Raw genomic sequence first — 19,871 nt, 5'->3', positions numbered from 1 at the left:
AAGAGAATTTTGTACAAAGACTTGCTTCTAGCAGGCATTCAATCATTTTTAAAAGCATGAATGAGAGCCTGAACACCTAGAGATGAATGAAGTTATGTGTGGTAGAATAATGAGGCATAGGTCTAGAGAGACTGATCATATGTTCCCTGTTTTTGCCTCTGTAGTAAGGATTAGCCTCATGAGCTACCCAAGGTTGTTTGACCTTGGTACAGGCCCTATGTGAGTTTGTCTCCAGTTCCTAAATGATTATCACTTCGTATTCTACTTACTCTGAATACTACTAATCATTTCCCCTTTTACTTTCACTGGATTTGCACATGTTTGTAGGGTGCTTATACAAAGGCTTTAACTTTCAGTCCACAAACTCAGGTGTTCCCGAAACACATTTGCAATTCCTAATCAAATTCTTTGAGAATCCAGCCCACGTAGTCTTTCCTGCCCATTCAGCCCCATACTCATCCAACACACTCATACTCATTGATGCACACTTGCACAAGGGTTCTGGGGTCTTAAATAGTGGCAAGTCATCAGAGAGATGATTCCTGTCATCACTGACAAGTCCACACCACTAACCACTGAGAAACTCATTGTCTCAGTTCACACTGACCCTATGTGTCCTATGAACTTGATGCTTCTACACCACACTTGGAACTCGGGTTTTTCTCCCCCCTGTAATTGTAAGAATACAGTGCCTCCTAGGGCAGGGGTATTAAACTCTTTTTCACTGGGGGCCACGTCAGCCATGCAGTTGCCTTCAAAGGGCAGAATCTAATTTTAGGACTGTATAAATGTCATTACTCCTTAACAGTTAAGTGAGAGCTTGGTGTTGCCATCAGGTAGAAACAAGGTGCCAGGCCGGATAAAACAAGGTGGAGGGCCAGATTCGGCCCGTGGGCCTTGTGTTTGCCACCTGTGTCCTAGGGTATAAGCTCACAATGTGAAAATGTAAAAATGTTTTTAAAACCCATCATTTCTGAGGTTTACCATCCTAGTGGGAATGACACTAGAGAGCAAATCAGAAGCCCCTTGTGTCCCTCAGACCCTTAGGCACCTTTCCAACATGCAAGAATCCCCCATTTCTACCCCTGTTTTCCAGGCATTCTCCCTCTTTCGGAGATACCTAATACTGTCGCATCAATGAGTTTGGGTCTGGAGTTGACAAAATCAGATGTGTTTAGGAGCCAACAAAGGAGTATAAATACGTGATGTAGCAGTTTATAAGGCCTGGGGCAAAATGCTCTGGGGGACCAGAGCATTTATGATTTACTTAAAGGCAATATAATTTGTAAAAACAATCTTATTCCAAATACAACATGTCTTTTCCAGACTCTATTAGGCTCTTCCTTTGGTAAAAATTGGGAAGAGTTATTTTCTTATGCTACTCCTTTTTATACCTATAATTCCTAAGGCCTTGTGGCAGAAATGAGCCGGTTATTCACTGTCATTTGCTGGATTACATATCCCACAGCTATCTAGCCCCCTTTCCAGCCCCCTTGCATCTAAATAGGTGAGAAGGTGACTATCATCAGTGAAGTGTTGGTGACGTGATGCTCATCACTTCCAGGTTTGAGCCCTCAACCCCTTGCCTTGTTCTTATACTCTCTTTCCTCATGCACTGGCCAGATGCAGTGTATCCAGGACCCATGATGCTCAGATCTGTAGAGAATTAAACCTGGTCCATAAATAACTACATAGATCCCAATCCAATTGGCCAAGCAAAGCATGGAACTGTCACAGAAGTTACCCTACACTGAATAATAGTCACTAAGGCTCAAAATGGTAGAACCTTACCCTTAGCCCTTTGTATTATGTATCAATATGTAACAAATTACCACAAATGGAGCTGCTTAACAAAACACAAATTTATTATCTCAGTTTCTGTAGGTCAGAAGTACTGGATGACTTGGTTAGATTATTTGCTGTTTCACTTAACTACAGTCATAGTGCTTGCCAGGTGTATGGTTCTGAGGCTTGGAACCCTCTTTTAAGCTCACTCATTGTTGGAAGAATCCAGTTCCTTGCGCTATAGGTTTCACTGTCAGCCAGCCATCAGCTGTGTGGGGGGGTAGGGAGGTGACTCTCTCTGCTCCTAGAAGTCACCTGCATTTCTTCTCATGTGGCCCCCTCTATCTTCAACCCAGCAATGGTTTGTCAAGCCCTTCTCAAACTCCTAATTTTAAGGGGTCCTGTGATTACACAAGACCCACTCAAATAATCCAAGATAATCTCCCTATTATGAAGTAAATTTATTATATTTGCAAGGCTCCTTCTGCATTTTAAGGTAACATATTCATGAGTGTGATATCATTTCCAAAGTCCTGGGAATAAAATAATGGAATTTTCTTGGGAGCCCACAATTCTTCCTATTACACCCGTGATGAGTGATAAAGGTAGCAGAAAAAAATGACTCAATGTATTTTGATGTATTTACTTTTTCAGTTAATATATTTACTTGCTTTGTCACTCATGAAACCAAAGTACAATTTATTTTTTAACAACACTCGTTTAAACTGCATACATTCACTTATCCATAGATTTTGTTCACTATCTAGTCAGCCCTCTGTATCCTCAGGTTTCACACCTGTGGATTCAACTAATCGCAGATCAGAAACAGTCTTTTCCACTCAGATTGGGAGTCTGTGGATGTGGAGGAGGAATGTGTGTGTTGCTTTATGCCATTTTATATGAAGGACTGAAGCATCAGAGGATTTTGGTGTCTGTGATGGGAGACCATACTCAACCATCGAGCTCTGTTCACTTCACCAGTTGACCACAGGTGCATGAGAAAACTTGGAAGCAAAGAGCCGAGCTGGACAAGAACAGTAGAAACACCCATATGATCCACAGAATTGCGAGCAAAATCAAATAGTGGTTGTTTGAAGCCACTAAGATTTGGGGTCATTTTTTCATGGCTAAAGCTAATAAATTTAAATGGCAAAGTGAACAAAGAAACAAAAAACCCTGCCAAAGTGGCAGGCTAAACAGAGACCATCTCTGAGTGGTTTGTCCTTTACCTTCCTTAAGATAGAGAACTAAAATAAATGTTCATAGTGCTCTTCTACTTGGGACTTGAAATACCTCTGTAGATCAACTAATCCCACCTGATCAATGTACATATAAGGGAGCTGAAATCAAGAGAGGGGGATGTGACTTCCCATGGTCACAGTGACAGCATGACTGCGCAAGGACTACCAGGCGGGCCTTCTTCTCCCCACTCCTTGACTCACTCACCTTAAGATCGTGACCAATCCTGAGATTCCATGACTCTGTGATTCTGTGGTTCTATAATTCCAAGACAAAGTACAACAATGCCAGCGCTCCAGACAACCTTGGGACAGGAGAAAAGCATGGTCTAGACTGAAATACCAACTAAATCACTTAACACTTCAAAATATCAACGACACCATCATGGATTCAAACACTGCGCACAACCCTGTGTTCATGGTGTTACCTCCAGAGGTCACTATCCCCGAATTTCATCAGTCACAGGAACCTACAGCCACAACCGATGAGTCTGCCATGCCTTTTCCTAAATTACTTACTACAAAAATAAAAATCTGTGGGGTAAGTGAGATTGGCCCTAAAGTAAATTCTACTGAAGGTGTATTATAAACTTAATATTTATGTTCCCCCAAATTCACATTTGAAACCATAATCCTAATGTGATGGTAACAGGAAGTGGGTACTTGGTGGGGGGGGTGGATTAATGTAGTCCACTGATGTAGAGCTTTCATGGATGGCATTAATGCCTTATAAGAAGGGGTCAGAGAGCTAGCTAGGTTTCTTTGTGAGGATTCAACAGAGACGTCTATAGTCTGCCAACCAGACTAGGGTCTTCATTAGAATCTGATCACTGTAGCACCCTGATTTCAGACTTTCAGCCTCCAGAACTGTGAGAAATAAGTTTCTGCTGTTCATAAGCCACTCAGCCTATAGTGCTTTGTAATAGAAACCTGAACTAAGACAGGAGGCGAGGGAAGAAGAGGAAGGGAAAATATCTGATAGCACAATGTTTTAAGGTAGAAGCCAGTTCCAACTTTTATTTCTATTTGATTCAGAAAGTATCACCATCCTATATCAATTATGTGCAAGGTTCTGTGGAGAGGAAAACATAAATAAATAAGCTAAGGTTCCTGGGCTCTTACAGGTCAAAGTAAAAATCTCCAAACTGACCACTTCAGAGACTTCTCACAGTCAAGCTAAAAGAAAGGAAAGAAAAAATTAAATAGATATCAATAGACCAGATTCTATATCCTGGGTTACTGAGTTCTACAGTTTTATATTTCCCCAACAACAACAACAACAAAATCAGAATTCAGTTTGACAACATGACATGGTATTTTTATATGTGGGGCTTTTGTAGAAAATCCCCTAATGTTGCAAGTGCTCATCTCTCCATTCACCCATCCAGCTATTCATGAATATTATCTTTTATTTACCAATCCCCCTTTCAGACAATGTGGGAATTCAGGTAGTTTGAGGCTGTAATATTGCCCATATCTTAGAAAATATTTTTTTCTTCTAATTCCCAGCCTCCAAGAATGATATTAATTTTTCAGAAAAAACACTGAAAATTAGAGAAAAATTGCTTGCTGACATGCAGAAGAGGTCCCTCAGTCTAAATTTCTGTAGTGTGCTTCATATATAAAGGAATTCAATCTTCTGCTGAAGAGTTCAAATTATTTTAACAAATATATATTTAACTGTATGTAAGAAACTATATTATACACTGTGGGGGCTGAAAAAAATAAATGTAACTAGTTTTTTTCTCATTGAGGAGAATAAATATATAATTTAGAAGTGATAAAGTGAAAATATTAAAAACTACATTTCAATGTAGCATCTAAGAAGAGCCATAGATGATGTTGATGGTTGAGCAGGGGAACCTGGAAAGGGAAGAGCTACTTCCATCTAAAAGAGATGACATTGAAATTAAAAACAATCAGACAGTAACCAGAGGGGAGGTGGGAGGGGATAATGGGGGAAGGGAGGAAGGGTTTTCAGGAACAACTACAAAAGACACATGGACAAAACCAAGGGAGGGGGGTGGAAGCAAGGGAGGGGGGAGGGTTTGGCTGGGGTTGGGGGGAGTGGTGGGGAGTAAATGCAGACAACTGTAATTGAACAACAATAAACTAATTTTTTTAAAAGACAAAAAATAAAAGAGATAAGACAACAGCACGGCAAATCTGGCATTTAATCTGAACTCTGAAGAAGTGACAGAGTTTTAGCAAGTGGAAAAGAAAGGAGAGGAGGAAGGCAGAATGCTCTGGAGGGAGAAAGTACCATGAACAAACAAATGCTCAGGGCAGCATAGTCTGGGAGTGGCAAAGGAGAGCTGGGAGAGAACAAACTGGACTTAAAAGATGTAAGAGGATTGAAAATACAAGTTAAGAAATAAGAAAAACAAGTATGGGTAAACTGTGGGACATCTATACCATGGCGTGTCACTCAGCGCTCAAAGTCACCAGGCCGAAAAGAGACGCAGAGGGACCTGAAACGCACATGGCTCAGCGAAGGAAGCCGATCTGTAAAGGCTACGAACTGTCTGATTCTCGCTTTACGACCTTCTGGAAAAGCCAAAAAGTGGAGACAATGGAAAGATCAGTGGCTGCGGGGGGATGGAGGGGAGAGGAACGGATGAACAGGTGATGGGCAGAGGATTTTGAGAGCAGGAAAACTATTCTCTAATGTGATGTGGATAACATGTTATACATTTTCCCAAATCCATGGAATGTACAACACAGAAAGAAAGGAAGGTTTAAAGGGAAAAAAGTGAACTTCTGTTTGGACATACTGAATATGAGGCGGTGGTAACCATGGGACATTCAAGTGGGGATGTTTGACAAGAGCTAAAAATGCGGGCCTGCGGTCGAGGAAAATGACACTGTTCACAGCTCAGCTACTTAAAGGTAAGTGAGTTTAGTCAGACTGAGAACGTGGACGGGAATAGAAGAGGGCAGAGGATATAGACTCATACATCGTATACCTTCCATTCTTCATGTCGTTCTCACCTGTCTTCCCTAACATTCGTCCAACCATTGTGTGGTGTTGTAGTGCATCACAAGTGTGACAAAGGGAGAAAAAGAGAAAAGATGGGGTTCTGTGAACCCCGGGATGTGGCAGTACCTTCACAGGCTCAGAGCATTTGGTTGTCAACAGAAGGGTTTTCTGACACTTTGCTTCTGCTTGAGGCATGGCAATTCAGAATTCAGTGCTTCTTAAACTTCAGCATTTATATGCCACAGACTTGGAGGTGTCCCCCTGGCTTTATTGAGATGTAATTGACATAAGACATTGTGTAAGTTTAAAGTGCACAACGTGATATTTTGACACATGCATGTATTGCAAATGCTTAGCACAGTAAGATTTGTTAGTTATCACATCTTTCATTTCGCATAACTGCCATTTTCTTGTTATGGTGGGACCATGGAAACTCAACTCAACAGCAGCTTTCAAGTAAGCAATTATGGTGTTGCTAACCAAAGTCACCACGCTGTACCTCAGATCCTGGAACTTGTAACTGAAGCGTGTACCCTCTGACCAACATCTCCCCATTCCTCCCACTCCTCAGCCCCTAGCAACTGCCATTCTACTCTCTGTTTCTATGAGTTCAATGTTTTTGATTCCACATATAAAGGAGATCGTACAGTGTTTGTATTTCTCTGACTTACTTCACTTAACAGAATGTCCTCAAAGTCCATCTATGTTGTTGCAAATAGCAGGATTTCCTTCTTTTTTTGTGCTGAACAATATTTCATGTTCTTTATCCATTTATCCATCAGTAGTCAGTTAGGTTTTTTCCATGTCTTACCTATTGTGAATAGTGCTGCAGTGAACATGATAGTGCAGATTCTTCTTTAAGAAAATGATTGCTTTTCCTTTGGAAATATACCCAGACGTGGGACTACTGGACCATGTATGTGGCAGTTCTATTTTGAATTTGAACTTGGGGACTCTATTCAGCAAGCACAGAATTGGGCCTCCTAGTTTCCATCTCTAATTCCCCGGTGATCCTGAGGCTGCCAATCTGTGAACTACACCATCGGGAGCATTGATTTAGATCATTTTGCTTATTACCAAATACCAGATAGAGGGATCTGAAAATACCTGGGTGCATCAAAAATGAGGTTTCTACTATCCGACCCTTATTCATAAAAGAGGATAATTGCCAGATCCTTTTACCACAAGGAGATCTAAAGTTTTGAAAGGGGAGCCCACCATTTTGCTTTGTCCTCACCAGGTCTTTTTTTTCTGTTTACAGGCTATCCAGATCCTGCTTGGACTGATGAACTTTTCTTTCGGAGTTGTTTTTGTTTTCACCTTTGTAGATCCGTACCCAAGGTTTCCCTTTATATTTGTTACAGGATACCCATTCTGGAGCTCCATTTTGGTGAGTATAGTCAATCAAGTCCAATATGAAGCCACACTAACAAGGATATTAGAGAATTCTTTGTTACAAAATGAGCTACATTCACTTGCATGGTAGGTTTTGAAACATCAAAATAAAAATCAATCTTGTTGAAATTATTTTCCCATTAATTCATCAGAGTTACTGATATTCCATCATTGGGTCTTGAAGATCCTTTGGGAATATTTCTTTGAGTCTTGAGGTTATTTGCCCATTCATTCATTCAAAATGATTTACTGTTTAAGCCAGATACATAGAGGAAGTCAATGACAAGTCAAAGGTTAATAATACATGGGCCCAATATTCTGGTTTCTCTTCAGATTGTATAAATCTTTCACCTTTTAATACATGGGCCCTGAGTATGGAAAATGGTATGGAGATTCTTCCAAAAACTAAAACTGGAACTACCATATGATCCAGCAATTTCACTTTTGGGGATATATCTGAAGGAAATGAATATACTATGTCAAAGAGATATCTATACTCCCATGTTCATAGTGGCATTATTTACATCAGCCATGACATGGAAAAAACCTAAGTGTTCATCTATGGACAAATGGATAAAGAAGTTTATACACACACACACACACACACACACACACACACACACACCAGAATATTCTGCTGTAGAAAAATGAGGATATCGTGCCATTGTGACTACATAGATGAAGCTTGAGAGCATTATGCTAAGTAAAGTAAGTCAGATAGAGAAAGACAAATACTGTATGATTTCACTTATATGTGAAATCAAAGGGGGTGAGGGATAGCAAAGAAAAAAGAGGATCAAATATATGATGATGGAAGATTTGACTTTGGGTGGTGGGCACACACTGCAATGTACAGATGATGTGTCACAGAATCAAAGTCTATATAATTTTATTAATTATTGTCACCCCATCAAATTTAATTTTAAAAAACAAATAAAAAAGAAAGAAAAAAAAGGATCAGATTTGAGGTTACCAGAGGCAGAGAAGCATAAAATTCCAGTTATAAGATAAAAAAGTACTACGGATAAAAATACAATGCTATACATGATGACTATAGTTAACACTGCTATATGATATATATAAACACTCATACATATATATACACACATATATATATAATCTCCCAAGAGTTCTTATCACAAGGAAAAAATACATTTTTCTTTCTTTTTCCTTTTTCTTTGTATCTATTTAAGATGATGGATGCTAACTACAGTTTTTGTGGTCATCATTTCATAAAAGATATAAGTCAAATCAATATGCTGCACACCCTAAACTTATACAGTGAAGTGTATCAATCATTCTAATAAAATTGGAGGGAAAACAAAAATCAAATAAACAAAAGTAGTAATATGTGAAACATTACCATATTGTGTGATGAATGGTGACAGGGGACACACACACGCAGCCTCTGTAGGAAGCCACCTTCAAAACCGAGGGGTGGTTGCCCAGAGACATTTCCAGCTTGACTGAGTTTCAGGAGTGTTAATCAGATGAAGAGGTATCCAGAGGAAGGAAGGGGGGTGGTGGTTGGGTGTAAGGGGTAGGATATCTTGCTATATACCAAAGGAGAAACATGAAAAAAACGAGAGAAAAGCTGTAGGGTTGTCCAACCCACAGCCCATGGGCCGCATGCAGCCCAGGACGGCTATTAATGCAGCCCAGCACAAAATCGTAAGTTTACTTAACACTTTTTCTTCTGCTGATCAGTTTCTGCTGGTGTTTGTGTATTTAATGTGTGGCCCAAGACAACTCTTCTTCTTCCAGTGTGGCCCTGAGATGCCAAAAAGTTGGACACCCCTGGGAGAGAACACTTTCTAAGAGTTCAGTGCAGAGAGTAAGAGTGGAGGGATGAGGCTGAAGAAACACCAGGCAATGCACCAGAAATTTAAAAGTGGATGTGCTGTGATCAGATTTGAAATTTCTACTAGACAAAGATGCTACTACTATGACTCATCTCCATGAAAATTCTTGGGGTTTTTACATAATTCCCAAAATATTAGCTGCAACTCTGCCTATATTCCCACCTAAGAGAACACATTGGATTGCAAGTGGGTACAAAGGATATTTCTTATAAGAATGACGGAATCTGATTTTATTGGTTGCAAATTGAGTTGACACCCATATGTCCTCAGTCTGCAATAGCTGTAAAGCAACCATGGATGAGAAAACTAAAGCCCAGTGAAATTAAAAAAAAATTTTCATGTTCAAATAAATAGTTAAGGCTAAAGCCAAATTTCTAGCCCAGTGTTTTGTCCACTATCCACTAGTGGACAACCCGTACAAAGCACCTAATCCTTCGTGCTCCCCTGAGGGTTGTGTGAAGTATGAAGGAGTGCCTGTGAAAGAAACATGCAGAAGTCTATGCTGTGTGAGCTCTTTACATCCGTCACTAAGATATGTCTCCTTTTTAATAGTTCATTTATTCTGGAGCCTGCCTAATTGCATTGGAAAGAAAAGGCACCGAAACTCTGGTGAGTTATGTCTCCCCTTTAATAAAAATTTATTTACAACTTTGAAACGACTCATTCAAGCTTTGAAAATGGATCTGGAAAATCATGAAGCCTCTCTAATCCTATCAGCTGTCAATCACTGATACCCAATCAATGTTACTTGCTTCTTTTTTTCATAGAATCATAAAACATTAGTGCCAAAAGCAAGTTTTCTAGCTCATCCAGTTTAATTCTGATTTTAGGTATAAAGACACTGAGGTGTAGGATAAATGACTTGTCCAAGTTCCTCAGCCAAATGGCAGAATGGGTTATTATTCCAGTAACTCACTTGTTCTTTCTGTAAGTGTATTTGGTGCCCACTGCATGCCAGACGCTGGGATGGGCAGTAGTCTGACACCCCCATGATGGGCACACTGTACAGACATCATCATGAAACCTGGTAAACAGAATCTGATAATAAATAGGTGTTAATGAATGCAGCCTTTTAACTTACAGATAAATTATAAGTAGAATATTTTTGCTTTTCTCAAACAGTCAAAGCCAAGAGACATTAATGAGCCAATAAATTATTTTCAGCAAAGAACACTCCCTGCAGGTTTGCAGTTTTAGGATGATATAAAAATTGCAAATAAATAAATATGTTTAGTTAGACAGAGTCATAAAACAAAAATGTGAATAGGTCATGACTTTGACCAGAGCATCAAAATGCAATGTCCCCAAAATGCAACTACCCCTCAGAACCGTTTTCTCTTCTTCAGCGTGTACCCCTCCGCCCAAACAAATGGCACAAGTTATGGGGGATGGAAAGGTTGTGGAAAGTTCCCTGGACCTTCTCATTCTGAAGATGAGGGCCCGAAGACGGACGAGAAGTGACGCACACCGGAGGGCAGGGCAGCTCCGGGGCACTGTGGCTCTGTGACTGGAGTCCTGCCGTCCAGGCCACTACCCACAGACTCAGCCTGCGCCTGGCCATCAGGTTCTGTTTTCATTCTCTTTCAGGTGAGGATGAGCCGAACAATGAATTGTTTTAGTGTCCTGGCAGCAACATTTGGAATCCTTCTCCTTGCATTTGGTTTCGTTGTAGATCGAGGCTACCTTTGTGGCTATTCTGGAGAAGTTAGTCCGTGTAAGGCTGTTAACATCCTATTCCTTGTAAGTATGCTGCATTTTTAGGGTGAGGAGTAATGGGTTGAATCACAAATACTCGTTAGCACCTAATCAGCCACATCCAAATAATGTTGCAGACAAATGTGTTTTTCATTACAAATATGTACAGAAATCATAGTATCTAATAGATATACCAGGCATTGTGAATAGAAAAATAAACATATTATAACCCTCAACTTCAGGAATTCACAGATGAGTAAAGGAGATAAAACACATACATTAGTGACTATAATATATAAACAAGTGATATACTAAAAGAAAAAAACAGGTATAACAACATGGTAGTAGTTGTAGCCCTGGATGCACATTAGACTCATGAGTGGAATGTTTTTACATCTTGGTTTTAATATTTAGACTGGACTTCTGATAAAGCATGATAGATTGAAAACAGGCACTTTATTTCTGCTCTTTTAAAATCCCACTAAAATTAGTGTAAATGCATCTAAAAGATATGAATCTACACAGAGAGAAAAAGTAGCCCATGAGACTCATCAAAAATTGCTGAGAAGGCTTAAAATAAATTGCATCAGGAAAAGGGGGTCCTAATAGGAGTAAAATATCTCACATGGCAGATTCTAAGGAACATTTTGAGCCTTTGGATGTAGTAGGACCACAGAAAACAGAGGGAAAGAGAAGAAAATAGATTAATGTTGGCAATAGTAAAATGGGATTTGTGAATTGACCTTCCTCTGAAAATAAAGTCAGCATTAATTTGTTTTAATAGCTTTAAAAAAGGCTTGAAGAGCTGTAAAATTCATCTAGAACTCCTAGATAAATTTTTAGATGAAAGCCTAGTTTGAAATCTGTCAATGGATGTCAAAGAGCAACAAAAGTACTTATACCTCAAGACCATTTGCCAATGTTGCCCATTTGGAGTCTGATTAAGCCTAAGTGCAGCAGAGGGGAAAGAAACTAAGGGCCTGTGCAGTGCTGTGCTGTACTGTGTGGTGCGGTACAGTGCTGTACTGTGCGGTGCTAAAACAGCTGTACACTGTAATGAGCCTCCAGTTCATAAACAAACATTAAATATATGTGAGACGTGGGGAAGCCTTCTTACCTGGGCATCACTACTTCATTGTCATCAGAAAATCCATTATTGTGCAAAATCATGACTCTTCTTTTTTCTTTTCTCCTGTTACAGGGAATTTTGATCATGCTGATGGTCTTCAGCATTCTTGAGTTACTCATTGCTATGTCTTTCTCAGTTTTGAGTAGACAGTTTGACTGCTGTGACTGTGAGGAATGGTGTTGAAAAGCACTGTGAAAATAAAGAAGTGTTATACTATCATGGAGAGATGAAGTATGTTTGTGAGGAAACACCCAGAGGAACATAGGACATTAAGGCTGGCCAGTCTTTGAAGCAAAGCGGAGTGACTCAGGAAAGTAGGGTTGGGGAGCATTTTGGCTGATTAAGCACTTCCTGCCTCTTTGCAATGCCATCCCCAAACCACACGGTCACCCTGGGGTCACCTCCTGTGTCAGTTATGCATTCACTGACATGGAGAACAGCAGTGTGGTGTTGTCACTCTAACAAACAGAAAGGAACCAAAGCCCAGGGTGTGCAGTGACCAGGTCCATGATGGCCTGTTGATCTCTCCAACAGACTCTACTCAGTGGCTCCTACTCCACTGTTGGGCAGGCAGATGAGTTGGTTGGAAGAACGGCTTGGTCCACAAATTTTATGTTGATTGTGCAAGATCAATATGATCCACTTACACAACTATAACAGTAACAATAATGTACAGAGAACCGTTACACATGGCATGGGAATGTAGCCCAGCTCCCACTTGGAAAGGCCCATGGGGAGTGAGGTCCAGCACACAGGAGCCACAGCCATGGATAGGTTCTCCTGTGGGGAATCAGGCCTGCATTGTACCTAGGCTGCTATGAGACTTGCTTTTGCTAAAACTCCCTCACCCTGAATTGAGGCAGCAAGTGCTTACTGTAACTTCCTAAAATCTGAGCTAAGCCTCACAAATATGGAGTGTAACCAGTTCAACCACTTTTCCCATTTATCTTTAACATCCTTCTCTTTGAAATAATTAGCAACATTCTTTCCTTTATTATCTGTAAAAGGTAATCACCTATAGCAAACCTGTGCATAGTCAATGAGGACCATCCTTGATGTAATGTACCCAAAAAAGCAATGAAAGTCTGTCCAGGCAGGGGCCGGGGCCCTCTCTCTCACTCAGAGAGCGGCCATGCTGTCTCTTTTTCTCCACAAGACTTCTGCTGTCCATGTGAATTTGTTCACAGCCTCCACAACACACAGATCCTGCTGGCCAGGGTCTGTATCAATAATGGGGTGGAATATTGGTGAAAGCCACTATAATGTTCCAGGCACCTTGCAAAGTGTTTTATGTGTATGATTTATTTAATCTAAAGAAGATTCTAAGAGGAAAATTTTACTATGATACTCATTTTATGGACAAGAAAACTGAAGCATGGAGAAGGTAAGTGATATGCCCAGGGGTACAGAGGCAGAGCCTTAATATTGACAGGTACCAGGGCCCAAGGAGTAGACTCCTATACTACCATACCAATGTCTCTGAAATTTGTAGTCTCAGAACCCTTTTACACTCTTAAAAACTGTTGAAGACTCATTGGACATTACTACAAATAAAACTTTTATTAAAATAACTATACTTTCCAAAATAGAAAGAAAATTCATGTGGAGAGTAGCACTGACGTATGGTTTTACAAATCTCTTTTTTAAGGTTAGTTAACATTCTTTTATTTTTAGCTTTATTGAGTTATAGTTTGTATACAATAAATTGCACACATTTAATGTATGCATACTTCCGATATCATCACCATAGTCAAGATATTAAGCACATCCATCACTTCTAAAAATGTCCTTGTGACCATTTGTTGGGTTTTGTTTTTTGTTTCTGGGTTTTTTTGTACAAATACAACGTGAAATCTATCCTCTTAACGTATTTTCCAGCACACAATACCATATTATTAACTGTAAGCACTCTGTTGCACAAGTCTTTAGAACTTACTTTCACAAGAAAAACTTTAGATGTATTGCAAAACACATTCCCATTTACTAACTGCCAATTCATATCGTCTGGAAAACTTTTATAAACCCAGATGCACCACATGCTACCACATACCAATTAAATCAAAATGTGGAGAGCGCCACGCACCAGTGTTTTTTGAAAATCTCTAAGTGACTCTGACTCCAAGGCAGAGCAGTGTTTGGGAGCTACCACTTCTCTCTAACTTAATGGAAGACAAGTGGATTCTCTTCATTTCTTTTGTGTTCAACCTATTGGGACACTTCATCTTCTGTAGCCTGTGGAGAATACCACCATAAACTCATGGAAAGGGGCAAATAGGTCTTACTTAGTATTATCATGAGAGTTGTTCTGAGGTCACAGACCCCCCTGAAAGGGTTCCAAGAATTCCAGATGGCTCCCAGACCACATTCTTGGGTCGGCTGCCTTATATTATGTTGCATCCGGCGATGGAATATCTGCTCAGCATTAGAGTCCTTATTAGCTCTGTCATCTCACTCAATTCTCATGAGAGCCCCCTGAGAGGGATGTATAACCGGCCTATGTCACAGACATGAAAAGTGAAACTCAATGTGGTTAACTTTTCTGATGCCACAAGGGGATATGATTTAGAACCAGCACTTGAAGCAAAGTCCCCACCTCCAAACTCCATTATCCTATGCTTCTTTTGGCTGAGAAACAAACCTGGTGTGTTCAAAGAAATAAACTAGCAGGCTTTGATTTCTGCTAGAAGTTGGAAGGAGAGTGGCCTATAGTTACATATATGAGGGCAGAGGATGAGGGAGCGAGGTTCTGATAAAGATTTATTTTTAAATGTTTATTTCCAGCAGAGTGAAGTTTTGATGAAAACTATTTGGTGGCAGCCGAGTGAGGTTCACACATGTGAGGTTTTTTGAGAAGTATTTAGGGGTGAGAGGCTGTTACCTCAGGGTTATGACTTTTAAGTCAAACCCAGTTTAAATATCAGTTCTGCAATATAAAGCTGGTTGACTTAAACTAATGATTTAATCTTTGTGAGCTTTAAAGTCGTAGACTAAAATGCAATAATAATACTTCCATAATGAGTTCCACGAGCTTTAAATGAACTTTGTGGGCAGCCTGTATCAATGGCTGGACCCTAAAAATTACTTAGGAAATGGTAGGTTTTCTTTTAAATTTATAATTGAGGTTTTTCTTGCTTTCCAAACATCTATATTTTATCACTTACTCTGAGTTTGGGTCAATTTCTCCCGTTTCCTGAACTTTAGTTTTCATAACGATAAAACAGAACCAAAATTGTGGTGTTATATTGACAGTACTTGCAGTACACACAGATATTCAACTGGTGTTACTTTCCTGACTGTTAAAAATATAGAGCAGTCCTCCAGGACAGAAAGAAGGCCTCATAAACTACAAAGCTCTTAAGTCCTCAAATTTATACTTTCCTTAGTTTTAATTATTTGTAAGTATAACATTGGGACTTTCCACCTTGTAATCAAGTTCTATTTTCAGCATGGTGGGTGGTGGGGAGTAAAGGGTAAAGGAGTCAAATATATGGTGGTGGCAGAAGATTTAACTTTGGGTGGTGTGCACACAATGCAATATACAGATTATGTATCACAGAATTGTACACTTGACACTATATCACTTTATTAACCAATGTCACCCTAATAAATTTAATTGTAAACAAGTATTTGCAATGATGTCTTTAGTTTCACCTCTGAGAGACCCTTCATCTCCCTAGCCAATTCTCTAAAATCAAACCCTCCAACAGCAGGTAATTCGGGGTGCCAGGGCTTCCTGATAGTGGAGAGGGTTATGATAATCACTTGGATGGGAGGCAGGACCGAAGTAGAACCATCCTCTCTCACAGCACTGCAGGGAACGCAGAATCAGAAAACCTGGCCCTGCTCCCCAGGGACATGCAGGTCAAAGGACACAAATAATTGTGATAACACAGCATTATGAAATGTAGAAACCACACTGTAAAACATAGTTTTCATTAGACAGGCAAAATGTTTCCAGAATAAAAATAAATAAGAATGTTAGGAGGTTTCTTTTGGACTTCCGGCAAGATGGAGGAATAGGTGGATGCACTGTACCTCCTTGCACAACCAAGATTAGAACAACAATAATTTACAGATAGAATAACACTCAGAACTGATAGAGGATTTATCTGAATGGAAGTCAGACAGCCAAGAAGTTGAAGTAGACCCGTACATCCAGACTGGTAGGAGACGACGAGCCGGATGGGTGTGGGGCTGGCGCGCGGAGGTCGGGGAAAATTTGGCGCGAAATTGGCGCGATAGCCATCCGGGGCACAAGAACGCAGCGGTGATCCCTGAGTACGCAAGCTGCGGCGGGCGGACCCAGTGAGGCAGCGATTGTGGACCAGGGCAGAGCTCGCAGCCCAGAATCCCAGAGAAGGGTCTGAGCCCCGGAGAATGGAACTACTGCCATTATTCCCTCCCGCCGCTGCCCCCGCCCCCACATATAATGTCACAATCTAGCAACTGTGGTGCCCAGCCCCGGTGAACACCTAAGGCTCCACCCCCCACCATAACTAGAGCAACCAGACGGAAAAAAAAAAAAGGAGAGACAGGGAAAGACATAAGACATGTTTCCAACAGAACAGATCAGTCCTCCAGGACTCATCCTTTTGAGCGACCAAGAAATAGCCAATCTATCAGAAGCACAGTTCAAAACACTGGTGATCAGAAAGCTCACGGAATTGGTTGATTTTGGGCGCAATTTAGATGAAAGGATGCAGGTTACCATAAAAGAGATGCAGGAAGATACGCGGAGGAGAGCCAATAGTGAAAGGAAGGAATCTGAGTCTCAAAACAATACAGTGGACCAGAAAGAAGATAGAATCAACCAAGCAGGAAAGCATGATGAAATAAGAATTCAAAAAATCAAGGAAAAGCTTAAGAGCATCCAGGACACCTTTAAACGTTCCAACATTCGAATTATAGGGGTACCAGAATGGGAAGGGGAAAAGCAACAAATTGAGCATGTATTTGAACAAATAATAAAGGAGAACTTCCCCAATCTGGCAAAGGGAACAGTCTTCCAAGAAATCCAAGAAGCTCAGAGAGCCCCAAAGAAGTTGGACCCAAGAAGAAACACACCAAGGCACATCATAATTACATTAGCCAAGGTAAAAACGAAGGAGAGAATCCTACAAGCAGCAAGAGATAAGGGGGACAGTAACCTACAAAGGAGTTCCCATCAGACTGTCAGCTGATTTCTCCAAAGAGACCTTACAGGCAAGAAGGGGCTGGAAAGAAGTATTCCAAGTCATGAAAGACAAGGACCTACATCCCAGATTGCTCTATCCAGCAAAGCTCTCATTTAGAATGGAAGGGCAGATAAAGTGCTTTTCAGATAAGGTCAAGTTAAAGGAGTTCATCATCACCAAGCCCTTATTTTATGAAATGCTAAAGGGACTTATCTAAGAAAAGAAGACAAAGAAAAGACATGTATAGTAAAAGGACAGCAAACTCACAATTATTAACCATACCTAAAGCAAAACCAAAAGAAACTAAGTAAACAACTAGAACAGGAACAGAACCACAGAAATGGAGGGCACATGGAGGGCTAGCAGCAGGGGGGTGGGAGGAGGAGAGAGGGGGAAAAGGTATAGAGAATAAGTAGCATAGAATGTAGGTTGAAAATAGATAGGGGGAGGGCAAGAATAGTACGGGAAATGTAGAAGCTAAAGAACTCATAAGTATGACACATGGACATGAACTAAAGGGGGGGGGGACATGGGTGGGAGAGGGGGGTACAGGGTGGAGGGGAGAGGGGGGGGGGAAATGGGACAACTTTAATAGCATAATCAATAAAATATATTCAAAAAAAGAATGTTAGGAGGTAAGGTGAATCAAAGGAAGAAAAATTCCCATCAGACCAATAGTAACTAAATAAAAGTTGAGTTAAACTTTTATGTAGACTTCAAGAAACAGATCATTCTATGAAAGCAAGAAGGACACTAGATAATGACAAGAGGTTTAATACAAGAAAAAAAAATAGACCTAATAAAATATCTTCAAACGTAACAGAGAAAAAATAATGGAACAAATAAAGTGCTGCTGGCAAACCCAAACAGCGCTGGGGCTGCAGCACACCCAAGCACTTAAAGGTCAATCCAGCCAAACAAGCAAAGGTTACGTAAAAGTTCATTTATCTATACATAAATTCAGTTCAAGTTTATTCAGTAGCAATCACACTTAGAGCCACTTAAGCGATCTCACTTGGCCACAAAATAACAGGGTAGCAAACACTTCAAGACAGACTTGGGGAAAACAGGACCCACAGTGACAAGGATAAGAAAAGCCAGATGTGCAACCCCAGTTCGAGCCTCACTGAGGCCAGACATTTGCTCAGTCTGACTCCACTCTCATGCTCACTGAAATGACCTCACCTTTACGTTGGAACCTAATCAACAAAACAAACAAGAGAGCCAAATGTAGCCAGAGACATTGAAATTAAGAACAAATGGACAATAACCAGAGGGGAGATGGGAGAGGATAATGGGGGGGGGGAAGGGGGAAAAGTTTACAGGAACAGCTATAAAGGACACGTGGACAAAACCAAGGGGAGGTAGAATCAGGGGAGGGAGGTGGGGGAAAAAGACAACTATGCTTGAACAACAATAAAATTTTAGAAAATGGAAAAAAATAAAATAAAATGAAGGCACACCTCTCTAGCCATTCATCATCCTGGACCCAAACCTTGGGCCTCACCATCATCCACAACTCAGATCTTATGAAATCACCATCCCTGTCACCAACCATTCAAGCACTGGAGCAGATACTCATAGACCCAAAACCAGAACATTAAATGATGGCAGAGCTTGTGTTTCCATTCCTCTCCTCCCTACCATAGAAACTGTAGGGAGGAGAGGAGTAGAACAGCTTTTAGGGCTTACTCACGTGTGCCTGATGACAGCAAATTCTCTGTCCACATGGTAGTCTGTTCCACTGATGAACTGCTCCAGTGGTGGGAAAATGGCATTTTAAAATTTTTTATTAAATTCATTGGGGTGACTTTCATTAATAAGATTGATCCTAAAGGCAAGGGAAGTAAAGGCAAAAATGAATGAATGAGATGACATTACTTTTAATGTAATGTATCAAAAGCAGTCTCTCCAGAACTGCTATTACCCATTGCATCTAACCCTCTGGTTCCAAACCATCCTAAAGAAAAGGGAAGCAAAGGGAGAAATAAAGGAGGAGAGAGCAGAGGAGAGGAGGGGCGGGAGGAGAGGGGAGGGGAAGGGAGGGAAAACAGATTAAACAGAAGAAAATTGTAATGGTGGGAAAGTGTAACCCACCCCACTATTCTTTTGACATTGTTTCTGTAAGTGCTGACTCTGACTAATATGTAGCTTGTTGACATGTTTGTATAAGAATCCTAGTATCTGACTTCAGAAGATACAGACTCCAACCTTCAGGCATCTCAGCTCCGGAAGATCTGCTGATCTTCAACTGTGGAGTCAGGAGGACATTCACAAGTACATGGGCTTAATAATTCTTGACTTTGTCTGCTAGATGCCTCCTTCCCACCTACTCACTTCTAAAAGTGAATTAAAAAGGTAAAAGTCGTCACAGCCCATCTTTACAGAATTTCTAGAGCCCTTGTTGCCCTTGGGGACCCACGACCCACACCTGCTTGCAGGGTGGGGGCTGCAAAGCCCTTCTAATTAAGGTAGCATAAAGTACACTGTGCAGTCCCCTGGGGTCATTTTCAAGAAGCGAAACCTCCTGGTAGGGCAGAAACATTTTTATACATCCCTCAGCCCTGGCCACTGCATGTGAAACTAAAATAATTGGGGCAAAGCCCAAGGTAG

At 40.6% G+C, this 19,871-nt stretch overlaps 1 protein-coding gene across 1 annotated transcript; it reads left to right on the top strand.

Annotated features, from left to right (window-relative positions):
- The first annotated feature begins 3,408 nt into the window (after window positions 1–3,408).
- LOC123829252 (membrane-spanning 4-domains subfamily A member 5-like) lies at window positions 3,409–12,267 on the top strand. Its single transcript, XM_045854755.1, has 5 exons — window positions 3,409–3,564; window positions 7,265–7,393; window positions 9,813–9,869; window positions 10,848–11,000; window positions 12,157–12,267. Exons 1-5 carry the CDS (start codon window positions 3,409–3,411, stop codon window positions 12,265–12,267), a joined length of 606 nt encoding a protein of 201 aa, XP_045710711.1.
- Window positions 12,268–19,871: the final 7,604 nt, after the last annotated feature.

Source organism: Phyllostomus hastatus, unplaced genomic scaffold (genome assembly GCF_019186645.2).
Source record: "Phyllostomus hastatus isolate PE091 unplaced genomic scaffold, TTU_PhHast_1.1 phas_scaffold_11, whole genome shotgun sequence".
Lineage (NCBI taxonomy): Eukaryota > Metazoa > Chordata > Mammalia > Chiroptera > Phyllostomidae > Phyllostomus > Phyllostomus hastatus.
The sequence above is the reverse complement of the archived record's forward strand: the minus strand, read 5'-3'. Positions and strand labels throughout refer to the sequence as shown.

Coding starts and splice junctions, on each gene's coding strand:
- LOC123829252 (XM_045854755.1), top strand. CDS start 3,409: ATGGATTCAAACACTGCGCACAACCCTGTGTTCATGGTGTTACCTCCA. Junction 3,565..7,264: donor CAAAAATAAAAATCTGTGGG/GTAAGTGAGATT, acceptor TTCTGTTTACAG/GCTATCCAGATCCTGCTTGG. Junction 11,001..12,156: donor CTGTTAACATCCTATTCCTT/GTAAGTATGCTG, acceptor CTCCTGTTACAG/GGAATTTTGATCATGCTGAT.